This window comes from Talpa occidentalis, unplaced genomic scaffold (genome assembly GCF_014898055.3).
Source record: "Talpa occidentalis isolate TD23 unplaced genomic scaffold, MPIMG_talOcc4v2.1 talOcc4.7, whole genome shotgun sequence".
Lineage (NCBI taxonomy): Eukaryota > Metazoa > Chordata > Mammalia > Eulipotyphla > Talpidae > Talpa > Talpa occidentalis.
Window position 1 is genome coordinate 48,363,349 of NW_023605083.1, and position 18,891 is coordinate 48,382,239.

Consider the following 18,891-nt stretch of genomic DNA (forward strand, 5'->3'; position numbering starts at 1 on the left):
AAATGAAATATTGAAAGAAAAAGGAAAATGGTTTATTTTTGGCTTTGAATATAACAAATTACCTTGTCAAAGGATGTGTGTGTGCATGTGTGTGTATCCGCACATGTGTATATAGCATGTCCCACAAGATTTTATAATTTAAAACATTAATTTCAGAAAGATAACTGTTGCAGACTTATCCAAGATCATTAGAAGTTAATTATTCACATTTATTTTACACATTTTTTTTGTGTCCTGAAACTGAATCATGAACTGTCCACTTTAACTGTATCAGCCCCGCTGATTAAAGATGATTGAAACTGACAGAATCACAAAACTAAAATTCACTATTTGGCATTCATAATAAAAGTCAGTGTAAAAGCACTGTAGGTCTGTATCTGAGTTTGAATAGGCAAAAACATCCTATGGGGAAGATGGATTTGAGGACACATAGGATGTTGAGTGTCAATGTCTGCAAACATTCCTAGCAGTATTGCATACTTTCAAGGCAGTTAATTGGTGAGACTCAAGCCAGGGTTTTCGAACGGTAAAGAGGAGCTCAGTTTCCATCTGCGTGACAGATACAAGAAGCATATATCCTCGAAGCAAATATATGATGGAGGGTGGAACTGGAAAACTGGATGATAGTTTAGGGTAGAGAAACCTCCTGGGCTATGGAGAATAGAGGAACCTGCTGGACCTGAGTTGGGGGAGGGGCTATGGGCACAGTCTGTGGTAGCCCCGCCCCTGCTCCCAGGTTTCCTTTGAGACACTTCAGAGCTCTGTGATATAAGCAAGGGACTAAATAAAGTCCAGTGCTAGCCTTCTCAGGTTCAGTTGCCTCAGGCAAGCGTGTGATTCAGAATATGGAAATCAGTAAATGGGATGCTCTTTCATTTCTGAAATGCCATATTGATGAGTCCAGGCTGAGCTTTGGCTCAATATCCTTGGATATTGACCCTGACCTCATTTGCCTATGTGGGTATTGTTTGGTCTTTCTGTTCCTGTGCTACCTGGTGGGGATTCCATCTCTATTCACTGGCTGGAAAACCACAGAGAGGAGAAAGGTAAGGAACACTGGGCAATTCCCCAATAGAGATTCTGTATTGCCATTTCCATGTTTGTTCCAACATTTTAAAATAAGTTTGCTTGGTTCTGGGAGACACCTAAGATGGGATGTGTGACCAGGATACACCTCATGCTCCTAGGGAATAGAGTAGGTAGGACTAGGCTCACGAGGTGCTCACAGACCAGCTGGGTGTGGTGGAAGTAAGCACCATGCCCCTGCGTTCCTGATCAGGACAGTGTCTGAGATCTCTGCGGGACACACAGGCCCCAACACTGGGTCATGAGTCACAACCCTGGTAGGTGTCACTCCATCAAGTCTTCCTGAATGTTGAGATGATCAGGAGCGCAGTCCCCTGAGGAGAGGCTGTAGCCCGAGATCGCAATCCAAGATACAGGCTCCCATCCCAACAGATTATATACAGGATGTTGACTGAGAATAGCAATGTGTATCTCATAGACAAAATCCCTGACTTTTTCCAGAAGGAAAACCAGAAAATACTTTAGCACTTTAAAAAGGTATTTTTAAAAAGGAATACAAAGTTCAGTTAATGAAAGCAGAGTCTTCTCATTCTAGATAATGCATGTCTGAGTTTTCTCCACAGAGGAGTGAACTGAGAATCAATCATTTATTCTTTTTGTTTTCAGTGCAGCGCCAAGAGGAGGCGGAAAGGGGGGACACTGACAGGTAAGGGTCTGCCTGTTCCACCCGCGCTCTCCGAGGCCGCCCTTCCCTCTCTTGCAGGAAGCCCCAAATCTGTGATTTCTGCGGATAGTAGTCTCTCTCAGAAACAGGCCCTCGAGGAGCGGCTGATGGGATGAGGTATGTCAGGTACCCTGCTCTGCCGCCCCGGGACAGGAAGCAGTGATGGGCCGGGGTAATGGCCGTTGCCTGACAGGCCCATGGGGTATACTGAGAGTCAGAGATTCAGTGGCCTGACTTTCTAAAAGTTCTCTGACTTCATGGATGATCCATTCCGTTTTGAGGGAACCACTGACCTGCATTCCTTCCAGGGTGGTTTAGGGCATCACAGGAGATCATGTACATCAAAGTCTTTAGACATGAAGCAACATACACACGACCCTAATACAAACACGGGGGTTCAGGCCAGAGGCATGGAGGGAGAGAGAATCCACAAGAGATAGAAAAGGGAGCAGAACAGGCAGAAGGACCGAAATACACTGCTTAGGGGAGCAGCAGGCGAGACACTGGTTGATAGTATCACTGCCATCTGTCTTCCTCTAGTGATTGTTGAGCATTTCAGTGCCAGATAGCCCCAAGGTCGCTCCTAAGGGACTCCTGCATTAAACCTACACTTCTATTTTCATCACATATACCACCTTCTTGTTTCCCAGGTTGGAGCTATTGCCAGAGTGACACAGAAGAGGAAGCTGACTGCTTCAGTGGAAAGGTGACTTGTCCTTGCCCTGACCTCACTGTAGCATGACCTAGGCCACTGTAGCATGACCTAGGGATTTAGTGTTACCCGCTGTAGTCATGGGAGGGGATAGTCGTGGGAGGGGTAGCCACGGGAAGGAGGGTATTGTGAGGTCACAGAGCGGGGCAATGTGAAGAAGCAGAGTTAGATGTCCCATCCCTGCCAGGCCAACGGGTCATCCTTTCATGGTTCTGGCCCTGGCTGCAATTTGAACACCCCTGTCTCCTGCAGTTCCCTGGGCCAGAAACATGCTACCACCCGCTTTCGCCAACTATTGTGTCCAGACCCCTTCTGTGAAGTGTGTAATAGAGCAACTGCTGAGATCAACCAACTGCTGTTCTCAGAAGCCCTGGAAGATGCTCCCTCTGTCTCTCCTTTGACCTCCACAGCTCCCATGGCTGGGTCCTCATTCACAATGTCCTCTGCCTTCCCAGCAGCTCCCCCTGGAGACCAAATACCAGTTTCTTTGCTTCAACCTTCCCCACTACCCCTCTCCAACCCTCTTCACTCACCGAATCCACTGACCTGTTTAGATGAGTTTCTTGCACCCTCACTGGGATACAATCTGTCACCAGAGCCTTTTCCTTCACTGGGTCCTGAATTCCCAGCAGGCCATTCTTCACCACAACACCGTGCTTTTTCCCCAGTCCCCCAATATGACACTAAGAGAGTGGACGTTATGCTCCCAGCACACACCCCTTTGTCTCTAAATAACATCTTCTCAGGGGACCCCACCCTCTGTCAAGGTATCAAAGCCTTACCTAATTTGCCACAACCAATGAATCCTGATGATCCATATGGTTATCATCATCCACCACCAACACTGTCTGTTTCATCACCTCAAGACACCACGGTAACTCGGACTCAATCTAAAGCAATTTCCATCTCATTCAAGACGGTCTCAGAGAACACCACCTCCTGCAGCCCACCAGGGCTTTCTGTTTCAGACTGGTTAGCCTCTACCTGGGCACCACGTGGGGACTTCACTCACGAATGGCTTGCCCTTCCGTCTTTCGAGACCTCTGTGAACCTGCCATTTCTCAGTGCAGACGTCTTGGAACTCCTAGAGAGGCAAGTGCAAAAGCGGAGTGATTTCCTGATGTGGAAGGACAAGGAAAAGAATAGTTATTCCTTTCCAAAACCACAGGGACCAGGGTACCAACCGAAATCTTCAGGGGAAATGTTAGGGTCCCCTGCTGATAAGGATGACTCAGCAGTCTCCCTTCCCCAAGGAAGCCCCAAAGGCAAACCACAGGAGCTGCAGATGCATGAACTGCCCCCACATCTTAAATCTTTGGGGGACCATTTACAGCAAAAATGCATCCAGCTCTTCTGGGTTCTCCCATCCCTACACAGCGAGTCCTTGCGCTCTGCCGTTTCTCTCTCGGGGGGCGCTCCCCCTGTCTCTTTTTTCAATAGAATATCAAATGCCTCCACCAATCAAGAAGCCCCAGAGCTTCCCCAGCCCCTCCCTCTGTCCTCACCCGAAATCCAGACTCCAGCGTTGCCTCAAACTCCACCACAGTCCCCGTCCATGCCACAATCCCAGCCGCCAGCCGACCTGACTTGCCCAATCCCAGCCCAACCATCTGGCCCTTCACACCAAATTAAGATCTGTGGCGTGTTTTTCAATAGACCCGAGAATGACCCAGATTGTCTCCAACCTGCTGATACTGAATTCCTGGGATGGCACGTGTGCAGAAGCAACTAGCAAATGTGTGGGGTTTACCCGCTGTTGTCCAAAGTTCTTACAAAGACTTTAGCACTTCACCTCCCAATTTTCCTCAACGCCGGGACTCCCTTGTCTCTGAATGCATCTCCATCCTTCCTGGAGATTTTCCCTTTAGTGATAAACTTCGGAGAAAACTAGAACATCACCTTCGAAAGAGGCTTATCCAACACTGTTGTGGCTTGCCCCAAAGGATCGTACATTCCATGTCATTACAGATGCCTCCAGAATGGCTGTCAGAGGCAAATGAATTGGGGGGCTACAGTGCACCTTCGGGAAGCACTGTGCTTCAGGGTCGGAGTTGCAAAACTCTAAATGTTGGACTGAGCCAATCTGGAAGTGTCCATGAGAGGAAGAGCTCAGTAATGACTCAGTTTAAGAAGGATGCAGGGAGGTACGACAGACATAGCCCAGAAAAAGTCTCAAAAGATAATAACCTTTTGAGCTCTTCAGAGCAGCAACAGAGGCATGACTGGGAGAACAACCATGGTCACATTATCAGTTTTTCAGGGAAAGATTCAAGGGCCTCAGAGGGGAGTCTACATGACATTGAACTGGAAAATGCCCTGGGAGGATATTTGAGTAAGGAATTTGAGCAAATTAATGAGAGTCAGCTCCCTAACTCTGGGTGAAGTCCAGTGTACAGTGATAAGCAGTCACTGCAGCGTTCTGCGAAACCGCACAACCAAGTAGGGCAGGACAATTTGTGTTCAGCGGTGCCTCAGGACTACTCCCTCAACACCTCCCAGCAGCTCTCCTTCATGAAGTCCAGCGCGCAGAATTTGCTGGAAGACCATATGAAGAGGTTTCGTCTGGGGATGCGATTGGGACCTCCCTCTAGAGTCCGTCAATCCTTAGACATCTTCAAAGAGACAGAAACCTCTTCCCTTCCCAACCATCCCTCCTCAACCAACATGACTACTCAGGAGGACTCCAAATCAGGGGGCTTCACGTCCATTAGAAGAAAATCGAATGGGGAAGAGAAGGTGGGGCTAACAGGTGTAGGTCCTGTGCGAGCTCACCCTGTCCCTGCTACCTCACACCTGGGCAGGGACAGAGAAGGGAGCGTGAGAGAACCAATCCCTGCCGTCACCCAGGAGCCAGCAGAGGGTGCGCAGAGGATGAAGGGTGGCAGACCCAGTCTTCTGCCTGTCAAACACAGTCTCCCGGGCAAGTCAAGGCAGACTCAGTGTCCCCGAGGCACGAGGTGCCCCCCCATGCCGCCTGCAAGGCAGGCTGTGGCCACACACAAGTTTTAGTAGTAGAGCAGAAATGCTGCAGGGCAAAGAGAGGCGCCAGAACTTAGAGATGCTTTCCAAAGCCGATATGTCCAGGGAGATATTCAGGGCTGAGGAACTTGATGCTCCTCGATCAAAATCTAGTGACATTTTGATAACCAGCAAGCCAGGGAGCCCTCCACCAGCATCACTTTCTTCGGATAACTTGACCGTCAAGTCCTCACTGATTCATGCTCAGGGCATCTCCAGTGGGGACATGGAGGCCTCCCAGGTGCTGCAGGCCCACTTGGTGGACAGTGGGTTCAGCCCGGGGCGGCGTTTGGGGAATGGGATTTGTCAGCATGCTTTCAAGAGGTGGCAGGATAAGAATTTCCTTCCAGCTGCCAAGAGAGTGAGTCTTCGGGGGACCAACACAGATGAGCTGGGTGGAGGGGACGCCAGGCTGGGGACACCCCAACCCAGAAGGCACAGCGTTCCCACTCGGAACATGGCATTACATGAGGCACACTGGAGGCAGACTGCCCAGGTTTTCAGCAAAGAGGGGCAACCTCCTGCTGAAAACATATTCAGGCAAAAAGTGAAGCACTTTTTGCAATGGATTCGTCCTGGGAAAAGGGAAGAAAATTCCCAGGAGAAGGGCAGCTCCATATCAAGCTTGCAGAGCAGCGGTCAGCTTAAAAGTAAGAGTTTCCTTTTCTGGGATGCTGGAAGCTCAGAACATCAAGACAGGCACTGGAAAGTCCCAGGAGAGGCTGGGCTATCATGAGGCCGTTCATTCACCAGTGATATGTGGTGTGGGAGAACGCATCAGAACACAAAAGTGCAGACCTGCACTGAGCCTATTCAGCGACATCCTCTTAACTACAGGGGTCCCTGCTGTAAAGTGACACACGCCAAGTTCTGCCCCCAAGCTGCTGTCATTGCTGGCCAGACTCATCCTACAAATATTCGATGTGTCAGAGACATGGGAGGACATCCACAGAAAGCTGTGGCACTTGGGGAACAGCTATTGTGTGGGAAGCGTCCCCCACCCCCACATGGTATCTGTATACCATCTAAAAGCCAACTGCAGGCCTCACGTGGGCCACGCTTCTCCAACGTCTCTCACCACTGTGGAAGGGACGGTGATCAGAGAGCTGTGTCAACTACGTAAACAAAAAATTCTTCTGCAAATTTTCCAGCGAGGAAAATTTTGTACCCAAAATAATTCCTTTATTGTTTATCAGATTGATTATCCCCAATAAATTCTTCTTTAATAGCAAAGTCTTATGTTTCTGGGACATGGGTTTTGCATAAATCACGGCTGTGCTGAACAGAAGGATTTAGTTCAATTCTTAAAAATGGCCTTGTAGAGGCAGGAACAGGCACAGTGCAGGTTTTCTGATCCCATGCAGACCGGGTAAAGGAGGAGTCAGAGTCCTCAGTAGTTTTGCAGGTCTTTTATTGGGGTTCACCAGGCATATGGCAGGCAGGGGCGCTGGCTGGGAGGCTGGCAGGCCTCCCAGCCCCCAGCAAGTCTTCACTCTATCTGGGCTCTCTAGCGTTCGTTCTGCTGCTTCTCGGCTTCTCTTTCGGCTTCTGCTTCGGCTTCTACTGCTGCTGCTTTGGCTTCTACTGCTGCTGCTGGCGTCCCCCCGTGACGCCGCCCTTAAAAGTACAGTCTTAGCTCAGCTGAATCCCATCTACCTATGCCCACACCCTATTTCAGGTGTCCGCCATCAGGCATGCATTCAGGATAAGGATCCATCACCTATCCTGATGGCGGAAGGGCAGAAAAGCCTGATATTTTCTTTACCCTACAGGCCTCCTTTGGTTTCTCAATAATGATCACTCCCTTGGAACTCTTGCTGAGATATAAGTATGTGGTTTTCTCCCTAAACGCTCTCTTCACCTAAGTCTGAGGAGATATGCTCTGCACAGCCTTGTTGGAAATAGATAGTAGCCCACACCTCCTCCTTTATTGTATGGTCTCTACTCTTTAGGGATTATGGAAGACAGGTCTTCTAAATGCAAAGACCAAGGATAAGCGTATTTTCAAATACAATTACAGGAAAGAAGAAAAACAACACCTTAATCACATTTATAGTCAATGACTGGAGGTTCCCACAGGTGTTGGGCGTATCCTGAAATTGGGAGAGTTTGGAGGTGGATATTTCTACTGTGGATCCTGAGGTTATGGATCTGGAGGGCTCATTTTGTTGAACTAGCTGGGGTAGGATCTAGAGACAGTGCTGATGGTGTTTAAGAAGGCTCATGTTCAGCGCAGTTAAATCTGACACTGAGGCCTCTCTATGGCAAAGAGACCTTGAAGTAGTAGTTCTCTAGCCCAGGTAGTTCTTCGAGCTGCCAGGAATAATGACATTTTCTGCTGAGTGAAAGCATCACCTAATTGTCAGTGGAGTGTTGACAAGGCAGCCCCTTCCCTCCCGGGTAAACTAAAACTGAATGCTAAAAAAGATGCTTTAAATTTAGTGGGGAATAAGAAAAAGTGGGTAAGGCAGGATTCTGCTGGTGAAACAGGTTAATGCCCCAATATACCCCATCATCACTATGTCATGATCCTGTGCTGTTCCCACTACTCAGTTGATACAGGCAGCACTCCCTGAGGCTGGGCCGGTACTGCACATCATCCTGATGCCTTTTGGCCACAGATTTCATGGGTACTTTTAGTACTAATGCAGTATCTGCGGGCACATCATCAGGCATGGCATCCTCTTCCTTGGGGAAGGTGTCTTGGTGCCTTCTTTCTATTCAAACTTGATGACAAGAATCCACCATTAGTGTGTAGAGTTCACCTATTAGGATGGAGGTAGCACCTTCAATGCACATGTCCCTGGGGGAGTCATGGTAGTTCTCGCTCACAACACTTGCTGCTCATGAGCCAGCAGTGAGTCTAAGACTGTGCACCAGAGTTACAGTTTCTCTGTGGGGACTCACCAAGGACCTCCAGACAATGCTCTGTTGGTCAAACTGCACATACACAGACTTACAAGGGTTGGCATACACTTCTCTTTGACTCAACATACAAGAGGGTTTTGGAGGACAGGCATACCACAAGGAATGATCTCATGTGTAGTAAAATGGGAACACAACCAATGCAACTCAGTTCAGTGTCTCTTTAGTGCATTCTCTTTGGTGCCACTCAACACCTCCTTCACTTCCCTCACACTTATCTCATTTGCTCAAAGATGTGCTGGAGCACCATTCACAGAGAAACCACGAGAGGGCTTTTAGCCACTTTTTCATCAACAAACTTTCCAAAACACATTCCTATTCCACTTTTCTTCTGTTATATTTAATAGTTTCCAACCCACCAGCAAAGGAGTTATAGTTTCAAAATTTCTTTGATGAGGCACAGCTACACTCTAATCTGGATGGACAGAGGCCACCCTTGACAGGTATTCTTTTGTGCTATCCTTCTCTCTTATGAGGCACTTAGTATCTTAATTTTTTAATTTTCAGTTTCCATCACAGCAATATTTAAACATATACAAGATACACAGAACAAAATAACTTCCCAAGTAACCTTCGCACAACTTCCACAATTAGGAACTAGAAAGTGTGATGCAGCTCATCTTTTTTACTATGCTGAATGTATGAAAGTCAGCTCTAATATCTTAAAACTCGACTCTTGCACATATGCTCTCTGCCAATATAGAAGCTCTCCCATTTCTTTGATATTTTGCAATGAACATATCCCCAAAATAAACAGCATTGTTGGGGAAAGAGCACTGAGCCTTAGAATGGTTGGCACACACTTCTGCTCTTTGAGTCAACTGAGAACTCATTTAAGTGAATTCTTCCCTCAACCCCATGCAGAAAGTAATTTCACAGAGAAAATTCACACAGGATTGTTGTTCCTATATCATGCAAACGCTCAGAAGTACAAAACTATACATGTTGACAAAGATATTCTATGTAAATGGTTTCAAATTTTTAGAAGAAAATGATACTTGTCATATTTAAATGAGTCATTGTATTTTCAGTTAAACACAGATCAAGCACTTGTTACTCTCCTTTCCAAAATGCTATCATAGTAAAAGATTAGATAATATATTGAAAATCATCATTCAGCAGATAATGAAAATCAAAACCTCTATGAGATGATATGTCATATACACAAGGATGGCTAGACTAAAAAAATCAGATAATAACATGTTTGTGAGAAGGTAGAGAAAGTGGAACCCTTATACTGCTCGTGGGAAGGGAAAAGGGTGTAGTTGTTCTGGAAAACAGTTTGGAAGTTCCTCAAAATGTCAAACATAGACTCAGGCTATGACCTAGAAGCTCTACTTCTAGATATATACTCAAGAAAAATGAAAACATCTTTCCACACACAAACTTGTAAATGAATGCTCATAGTACTACTACTCATAATAGTAAAAAGATAGAAACAACACTAACATTTATCCACTGAAGAATAGGTAAATATAATGCTCTATTTCCACAGAATCAGGGTAACATGCTTGGCAAGAAAAACTACTGATATTGCTGTGATGTGAACGGACACTGAAAACATGTTAAGTGAGAGAACCCAGTGACAACTGACCACACACATTATTTACCTGGTGAAATATCCAGAATATGGAAATCCAGAAAGACAAAGTAGATTAGCTGTTGCATTGCAGTGGGGAAATGAGAAAAAAAGAGGGATGAAAGCTAGTTTACTGGGTTTCTTTTCATTTTCATGAAAATTATTTAAATTTGGCCATGATGATGGTTATATGTGTCTGTGATATATACTAAAAGTTATGGAATTATATACTTTAGATGGATGAAACATAAGGTATGTGAACTCTATTTCAATAAAACCATTAACAGTGATTTAAAAAGTTGAAGCGCTTGATGACAAGAAGAGAGAAGCTACAACAATGATGTCAATACATTTTGGGAGATGGAAATCCACGAGGAGTGGTAATTACCAGCAGAGGTGGCAAACCCATTCAAACCATGTAACCCCAGGAAATGAATGAGATCTTTCCTGGAGACACCAGATAAGAAATTAGGGTTATATGCTGAAAACATGTGGAATTTTTTGTTTTTTACAGTGTGTATATTAAATTTTTTTTAATGGGAGGGAGACTAGTATTTCCAGTATTTTGTAAAACCCTGTTGCAATGTCCGCATGACTCATGTACAAGATGTCCCAAGTTCTGCCTGACACAGAACCCGAGTCAACTGCTTTAGAGTCGGCATTGCACATTTCTGGGGTCTGGGTAGGGTGGTGATGGCAGCTGTGGGTATCAAACGCAGAAATTGCAATGTAAAGAACATATCTGACAAATGTGTGGAAAAGGGGCATGGATGGTAAACAATTACATACTCTATTCAGATTACCAATTAATATTTGATCCATTTAAAAAAAATCTCTGCTATTTCAGTTTATTCTCCTTCCCTAGCATCCTTTTTTCTCTGTATCCATTTCCAAATGTTGAGAAATACATCTCATGAATTTTGCACATTATTCTTGAATATCTGTGTATTCCTTAATAAAAATATCCATTCTGCACTCATAGTACAGTTACAATTGTCATAAAATTTTAATCTCTTTCATATTCCATTTTTGCCCATTTATTGAGGAATGAATGTCCTTTGTGATTTTTTTTTCTTGTAATTTTTCAAAGTGTTCCAAATGTTTCATTGTGGCCCTTTTATTTAACCTCCATCATGCATCAGTCCATAATCACATTTACATTCATCGTCATGTGTCTTTGGTTTCCATTTGCCAGGATCAGGTTCTCTGCCTTTCTTGCTGATGACCAGATGATTTTCAAGAATAAATTTGATGTACCATTTTTATAAGACCCTTCTTTCTTGGACATCTTTTGGTGGTATTTATCTTGTTCAAACTTTAAAGGATGCTTTTACTGTTGTGAGTCCTACAGACTGTAGGTACAGGCAGGACCAATGTGGTCAAAAAAATGTACCAGAGATGCAAACTGACGTGGGAAAGATTTTTTGAACAGATTCCTCCTTCAGTCAAGGTAGGGAACAAGAGAAGGGTTGTGCTTGACGTGTAGCTTTCTTTTCGGTGGTCTGGTGAAGAGGTGGATTTAAAGGGCAGCACAGAAAGAAACTATCATTACTGATAAGCCCTTCTAGGTGGGAGGGAAATGATTGGGTGGGTGTGGCCAACACTAATCTATAAGACTCAGGCTGAGAACACAGAGAAGCAAACCAATAAAATGACAGAGGGCTTCATTTCAGCAGTTTATAATCTAAATAACAAAGTTGTAAAGGTTATAACCATTAAATGATTAGCTAGCATGGGATGAAGAAATCAGATACATTTATACCACTATCTTGATAGTATTTTAAAAACTATAGAGGGCCTCCCTGGTGGCACAGGGGTAAGACACAACCTATGAATCTATCCCCAGCAACTGCAGCACAAGTTTGATCCCCGGCCAGGGAGCTACCCACACGGCACAGCAGACCTCTTCTGACTCGCCTGCTGCTCCACTCCGCAGTATATTTCAGTCAATATGCCTGTTCTGTTCCCCACTCTGTCTGTGGTGAATTCTCTCACCTCCTGCCCCTCTGGCATGTACCACAGTTCTTGTATGCATAAATAAATAATTTTTTTTTAAAATAAAAACTATGGAGATCTTAGAAGAACTTGTGTAAAAGTCACAGAGTAGACGGGAAAAAAATAAAACATTTCATGAAAGATGCCATTAGACATGTGATTCAATACCAACTCTGCACAGATATCTTTGTAGACTTGTGCTCATTAGAAGTTATGTAAGGAGAAGCCTGCTCCCTAAATCAGATGAGTTTGGTCTACAAGTACAAAACAGCACAACTGAATTTCATGTTGGTAAAATAAAGACTTACTTATTTTCAAGGGAGAGAGGGGAATTGGTTGAGAGAAGAAAGAGGGAGCAGCAGGGTGAGACACTGTGTGGCTGGAAGGGAGGAGAATGAGAATACTTAGGGGCTGAATAGCCCTAAAGGGATTTTGGCAAAAGAAAATTGCTAAAAGATTTTTAAATTGTTTATCGTGATTCCAGGGGTAACTTATGTCCTTGCCTCCCTCTTTATCATCCTTTCTGATCACTGGTACTGCTCTCTCATCCTATTAATATTTGGTGAACAGGGTATCTCATGAGAAGAGACGAGGAGGACAGGGATGCTGTTTGTTATAGTACTGGTTTCATACAATTAAAAACACATGAAGGAAGTAGTAGTTTAGGACAGAATAGATCTTGGGGCTGTAAATCCTGGGCATACTAGACTTTCAAAGATTATGTTGGTCAAGGGCCTCGATAATATCCGACTAACAGGGGATAAATAAACTTGAAGGGATGAAGCTGAACGCTATGCTAGGGATATTCTCTGTGAGTTTGGGTTTCAGGACTTAAGTATTAGGAGAGGATGGGGTTAGTTCAGTTCTCAATGATTTTTCTCTTTGGCTTCGGAAAGGTAATTAGTCCATTGTAGAGAGACATACAGTGGTATTCTTAGTGTGATCCTGGAGTCTTTTATTAGATTTTGTGCAGATATTTTGTATTTTTGGGTATTAATACTTCAATGGAAAGAATAAAAACTTTCAGGCCTTTCCAAAGTGAGAAAAACCTTTAAAAGTCCAAAAGAACATGCCCTAAATTGTATTTTCATCTGCTTCTTCACCATAAATATTTATAGGGTGGGTTATTCTAGCATAATATAGTCAAAGATCTCCCTTGTTGCCTCCAGAATGTTGTGGAATTGGATGTGTGTGGGTGTGTAGGCCTTGAGGTTAGGGATAAAGAAAAATCTTCGCTTAGAGCTTTCCAGTGAAGAATAAATGTCATCGACTCCTGAGAGAGCCCTTCTCTCCTTGAGGTTATATGTGATTTAGGCCGAGTTCCCTACTACTTACCTTACCCTAATAGAATGGAGAACAGTTCATCCTCTCCCTTTACTTTACCTTAATAAAGCAGTATGGAACCTGCATCGCTGAAAAGGATCAGGGGTGTACATTTTCTTTTCTGAGAAATAGCAGCATACTTTCATTTAGAAAATGTTGCTGATTCCAGAGTATCTGACAGGTGGGTTGTCACTGAGAAGTTATGTATGAATAAGTTTTGCTGTTGTGCAACTGGGTTGGTGAGGGCAGAATCTAGAAAATAGATGGGTGCTGGGTACAAAATCTGTGATGTGTGGGGGTTTTAAATTTCTGAAAGGTACATTTGATTTCCACAGCAAGGTCTCCATGCTTGTGAAAATCCCTCAAGCATTGGGAATGAATGTGAAGAGATCTTCCTTGGGGAATATCTTCAGGAGGTCTAGTCTGATAGCAATATTGCAAGGTCAAGTTATCACGTGGCCATCGCTTGTAGAGATTTTCAACAGAGGGTCACTCTGAACGTGGGGGAAAGGATTCAAAGAATAAGGAAACTATAATAGTGGAGTAAGTGGGAAAGGATGAAAATCAGAGGGCAAGAATGACACCATCATCCTGGGCACTCATTCCATCCAACAATATCTGACTTACATCCTGCTGCTGTAGACTATTCAGGGCTTTGTGGAACACAGTAATATATCCCAGAATAAGAAAGTGTGAGACAGTCTTGCGTGTGAAGACACCAAGTGCAGGAACTTGTCAAAGGAGCTTGCTTCTCTTTGTTGCCTATCTAAAGCCATGATACACCTTAAATCAATGGAATAGTAATTTAGGGTATATTCATAATCTACTGCTGTGGAACGAATACCTCAAAATTTAGTGTCTTAAAGAACATAATGTTATCTCAGTTTTTGTGCGTCAGGAATCCAGGCAAAGCTTACCTGGGTTCTCTGCTTTAGGGTCTCTTACAAGGCTTTCAAGATGTAAACTGGGTCGTGGGTCTCATCTGCAGGTTTGAATGGGGAAGGATCAGGTTCCACTTCTGTGTTCACTTCAGTAGTTCTTGGAAGGGTTCATTTCCTCAAGGCATGATGGGCTGAGACCCTCAATCTCTTGTTTTCTATGGGCTGGAGTTAGCTGGAGACCTCAGTGCCATGTCCATGTCAGGTGGGTCACTCCAATATGGCAGCTTGCTTCTGGAAAACTGGGAGTCTGCTAGCAAGACAGAAGTTACAATCTTTAGTAATGAATAAATGAAATGATACCCATCTCCTTTCCCTTATTTTAGAACTAAATCATGAACTCAACCTACACTAAAGGTTATTTCCATGAGGTTGTGAATATTTGTATTAAAAGGTGGGGATTACTGAAGTCTTTGAAGTCTTCCTAACACAAGGGTTTTTTAAGTCACTCCATTCAGTACACAGTCATAAAAGTAAAGTTAAGGTGACAAGCAGATCCTTTGTCTTACCCATATCTCTGTCATCAAGTGAAAACTCTTTGGGGCTGCATGGAGGTGCAGCTGGTAAGAAAAACATCAAAAAGTGTGTAGCATCCAAAGGAGAGAAAAGTGGCATGGAGTTAAAGGCAGTGGGGAGTTACCAAGAATGGTAATGAGAAAAAACTCTGAGCACCACCTGACTCACCACTGCTAGTGGTCACATTTATTTGGAAGAAAAGCTACCCACAAAATGACTCATTCTGGCTCCACAATAGACTCTTCACTCTCTCCTAAATCTGGACTATAGATTTCAAGAAGCTCCTGTACAGATAACTGGACATAAAGAGGAAACAAATCCTATGGGCTACAAAGGCTTAGTTTCTGCTTTTGTTAATATATTTAATATAGACCATTCATCAATTCAATTAAATTCTCACAACTTGAATATTATAGTGAATCAGTCAACCACTGAAATAAAAGGCAGAACTAGGAAACTCAGAGTACATAACACACTTTCAGGAGGATTTCCATATACCCTAGGACTTCTAACCAAGACAGATACGGTAGTATAAATGGGATAAGATACTGGGCTGGGGTCACAGACAATATATGCCTGGCTCCCAATGCTTATATTCAGAGCAAGAACGATTCAGAGCTAATTCAGACACTGAATTTGCATCCTGAGAACAATTACCAAGTGAACTGTCAAAACAGGTAGCAAAGGAATAAACAGAACCATCATTTAAAGGGGGAAAGTGTACTTATGAACAATTAATACAGAGATCAGGCTCATTCTGTAAAAAATTTCAAGTACCTCATGCTCAAAGTCATGGGTCATAGTGTACAGTGCTTTGCAATTTTGGGACACGAGCCCACACATAGGATGTAATGGGAATGGGCTACCTGCATGTATACAACCACAAACTCACACTGATCCTAATGTCAGCGAAAACAAAATGAATGAATTGACTTTTACCTTGATACAGACTGGGTATGTCCACCCCAGATGCCAGTTTCAAGAACTGTGGATTTCTCTACTGCCTAAGGGTATCAAATTTCATGAGGCAGTCTCCAAAGGGCTAATAATGAGAATATTGGCCTAATCCGAAGTTGCAAGGAAGGGGCTCAGGCAATCAATCAAGGGGCTACTCTTTCTTGAGACTTTTCTACTAGAACATCCATTGACCCTGGATCAATGTCAAAATTAGGCTGCTATTTTCCTGAGGTCAAAAGGACACATTTGGTCTCATTAGGGAGGCCAAGTGACAGTTCACAGCCTTGTAGAAGTTGTCCCCTTAACTATCCTAGTAGACTTGGCTTCTTTTCCTTCTTTCATGTGGGTGAGATACAGGCAAGGAACTGATCATTGCAAGATTAGCAGGTGCTTCACTGTTGTGGGGAGGGGATGGCTAACTGACAAGAATGGGTACTTTTCCTCTGTGAAATTATGGCCTTGCTTTAGGCAAACTTCATCTGAAGCAGTGTAAGTTATCAAGCTGTTGATTGCTGTTTCAACTCCCTGCCAATGTGGACTCCAGCAAGAATTAAAGTTAATTTTCCTTTTTTTTTTTTTAATAGGAAATTCTCGGTTTTTGGTACCATGGGGTTATTAATGGCTTTCACATATCCTGAACCCCAAAGAAACTGTGAGGTATAGTCCTCCCAAATGGGAGAATATTTAGCTGGATATTCCAAAGAAAGCAGAGTCAGGGCACTGATGAAAACGTTACATTGAAAGAGGGAGAGTTGCTTAAGGTAGCAGGGCCTCCACTGATCTGAGAAAGCATGTATGGATAATTTTCTTAAGTAGTAGATGGTTTATGTGTGTAAGCACCTGGGAGACACACAATTTTTTAAGGGATGAAATGATGTTTGCTCACATGACAAATAATCAGCCTCCATTATTTGGGGAGCTTTAGGAAAACAGTATTTTCCTCACACGTAGCAAGAGGCTATGCAGTCACTGGTCTTTTAATGTGCCCAATGGGCATGGGTAGTGAATATTGCATTATGTCCAGCCATAATAGAGTCAGTAACAGAGGCTCTTTCTCTCTGTCTACATATTTGGTTGGCGTTGAAGACTGAACTAAATAGAAAAAGGCGCCCAGTAGTGACTATTGTTGGCTATCTTTTTACCCTTTCAAAATGGGGGTTCTGAGCCTCTTTTAATCTTCCCAATGCTTTCCACTCACTAGGTTTCTTTATTTATCTTGTAGAAGGGTGACCTGAACAAGAGAGAAGGTTATAGATACATTTAGTGTCCTTGCATGGAAGAGGAAGCCAGGGATGGAAAGTTCCCTTACATTGTGTGTAATATTTGGATAACAGCATATGCAATGGTCTTAATCGTGAAAGAGATTTTTCTCTCAGGTATCTGAGAAAATCTGGTACTAAAGGTGGTATCAAGTAGAGGGTTCACAATTAGGGTTCAGGGTTCATGTTAGGGTTCAGCTGATGCCATCATGATTCAGTTTCTCTCTACTTCCTGGCTCTAAGTTCTGGGTTGACTTCATTGTAAGATGTTCTGTCTGGTCAATTCATAGCCTGATCCCCCAAGGCTCAGATGCAGCTAAAACACGTGTCCCTCCCACTAAAAGACCCTTCTTGTCTTATAATCTCCAGTTCAGTCACATGCCCATTCCTGATCAATCACTGAGGCCAAAGGAAGGATATGATTTTTTCTGCCACATCTGAGTCACATACTTATTCTTCTCAGGGGAGTGTTGGGGAACGAGGACCACTGCGCAGGGACTGAGAATGGGGTAACAGTGCGCTCAAGGACGACGGAGGGACTATTTCCAGAAGCCGAATGAACGCTTGCTCCCATTTCTGGCTCGCGTCCAGAATCAGGCTGTTGACCGAAGCTTAGAGCTGTAGGAAACACCCATCCGGGGGAGGGCTCCGCAGGGGACAGCGGTGGGAGGGCACCCAGGACGGGCCATGGGAGAGCGAGGAATTGCTCAGAGGCTCCCCCATGCATGTCAGGCTCTCTCAGGCACCTGCCCCGAGGCAGAGAGAGTCCGGCTGTTAGTTTCTTGTTCAATTCCCTTTTTCCGCGGACCAGTTCGACGCCACAGCTTCGTCACACTCCTTCTATTCATTTGAACACATGAGTCCTGGACAACCAGAGGGACGGAGACGGCACGTGGGGCTGCCTCATCGAAGCGACTGGAAAACAACAGCAAAACCCAAACCACAGAGGGGCCTCCGGTCCTTTCTCTTTCTTCCCGTTGCACGGAAAAGTCTCCTCGGCTGCGGTGCCCAGCGCTCCCGCGCCGCCTCCGTCCTTGCTTCGCAGACCCCAGACTTTGGACACCGCCTTGCAGTGTAGCGCCGCCATTTACCTTCCGTGAGGCCCAGGCCCAGGGCCCTGAGCCCGGCGCGCAGCAGGCGCTGCGAGGAGCCGGGAGCAACGGAAGGAGGCGCAGGCGAGGCCCCGCCCAGCGCGCCCGGGGCGGGGTCACCGGGGGCGGGGCCTGACGCGGGGGCGGGGCCTGACGCGGGGGCGGGGTCTGAGCGCAGCGGTGTTTGGCTTCTTGGCGGGGCCCCGCAGCTTAGTGGCTTCCTGGCTTTTGGCTTCCGGGTTCTGTGTCCATCGTTTCTGCGGCAAGAGGTGACATCAACTTCCAAGATGAGATTCTGGGAGGTTTCTGGAAGCCCGAGCCTCTCTCCCTGCCCTGATGCTGTCCTCCGTTGTCTGCCATTTCCATCCCAGGTTGGGGTCCTGGCTGTTCACAGCCTCTCCTCGCTGTCCCCCATCCTGCCAAGCCTGGCTGCAGCCTCCGAAGACACTCTCCGAGACCTTGGGTCTGGACCTGTCTGCAGTGCTGGTACTTGAGCCCCCTCTGCCGTGGGCAGCCCACCCAATTCCAAGGTGATCATAGGAATCAATAGCGTAACAATATTGAGGCCTGTGAAGGCTTCGCCTTGTGTTGGCTGTGTGGCCAATGGCTTGCATTGCAGCACATCTCGTCTATTCTATGTAGAGATGCTGGTATTTACTAATATGGTGACTGTGAGGATCGGAGTGAACAAGTCTGGAGGCTGTGGCCTCCACTGCAGTTACTGCGTGGGGCCCTGCCAGTGCCTAGACAAGTCAAAGTGCAAGTCGTGCACTAAATCACAGAGTCCTCATCTTTGATTTAATACCGACCCTGTGCTAGCTGTTTTCA

General features: G+C 45.1%; 1 protein-coding gene and 1 long non-coding RNA gene across 2 annotated transcripts; one reads left to right on the forward strand and one right to left on the reverse strand.

Annotated features, from left to right (window-relative positions):
- Window positions 1-790: 790 nt before the first annotated feature.
- Window positions 791-4,156, forward strand: LOC119232420 (spermatogenesis-associated protein 31D1-like). The gene is made up of 4 exons (XM_037494437.1): window positions 791-1,046; window positions 1,693-1,732; window positions 2,401-2,456; window positions 2,715-4,156. The coding sequence occupies exons 1-4, from the start codon at window positions 846-848 to the stop codon at window positions 2,778-2,780; spliced, it is 363 nt and encodes a 120-aa protein (XP_037350334.1). The 5' UTR covers window positions 791-845; the 3' UTR covers window positions 2,781-4,156.
- A 5,374-nt stretch (window positions 4,157-9,530) lies between these two features.
- On the reverse strand, window positions 9,531-18,056 carry LOC119232421 (uncharacterized). The gene is made up of 3 exons (XR_005122074.2): window positions 17,023-18,056; window positions 14,220-14,490; window positions 9,531-11,486 (listed from the first exon to the last, which is right to left on the reverse strand). It is a non-coding gene; the product is annotated as an uncharacterized LOC119232421 (long non-coding RNA).
- Between the last annotated feature and the right edge of the window lie 835 nt (window positions 18,057-18,891).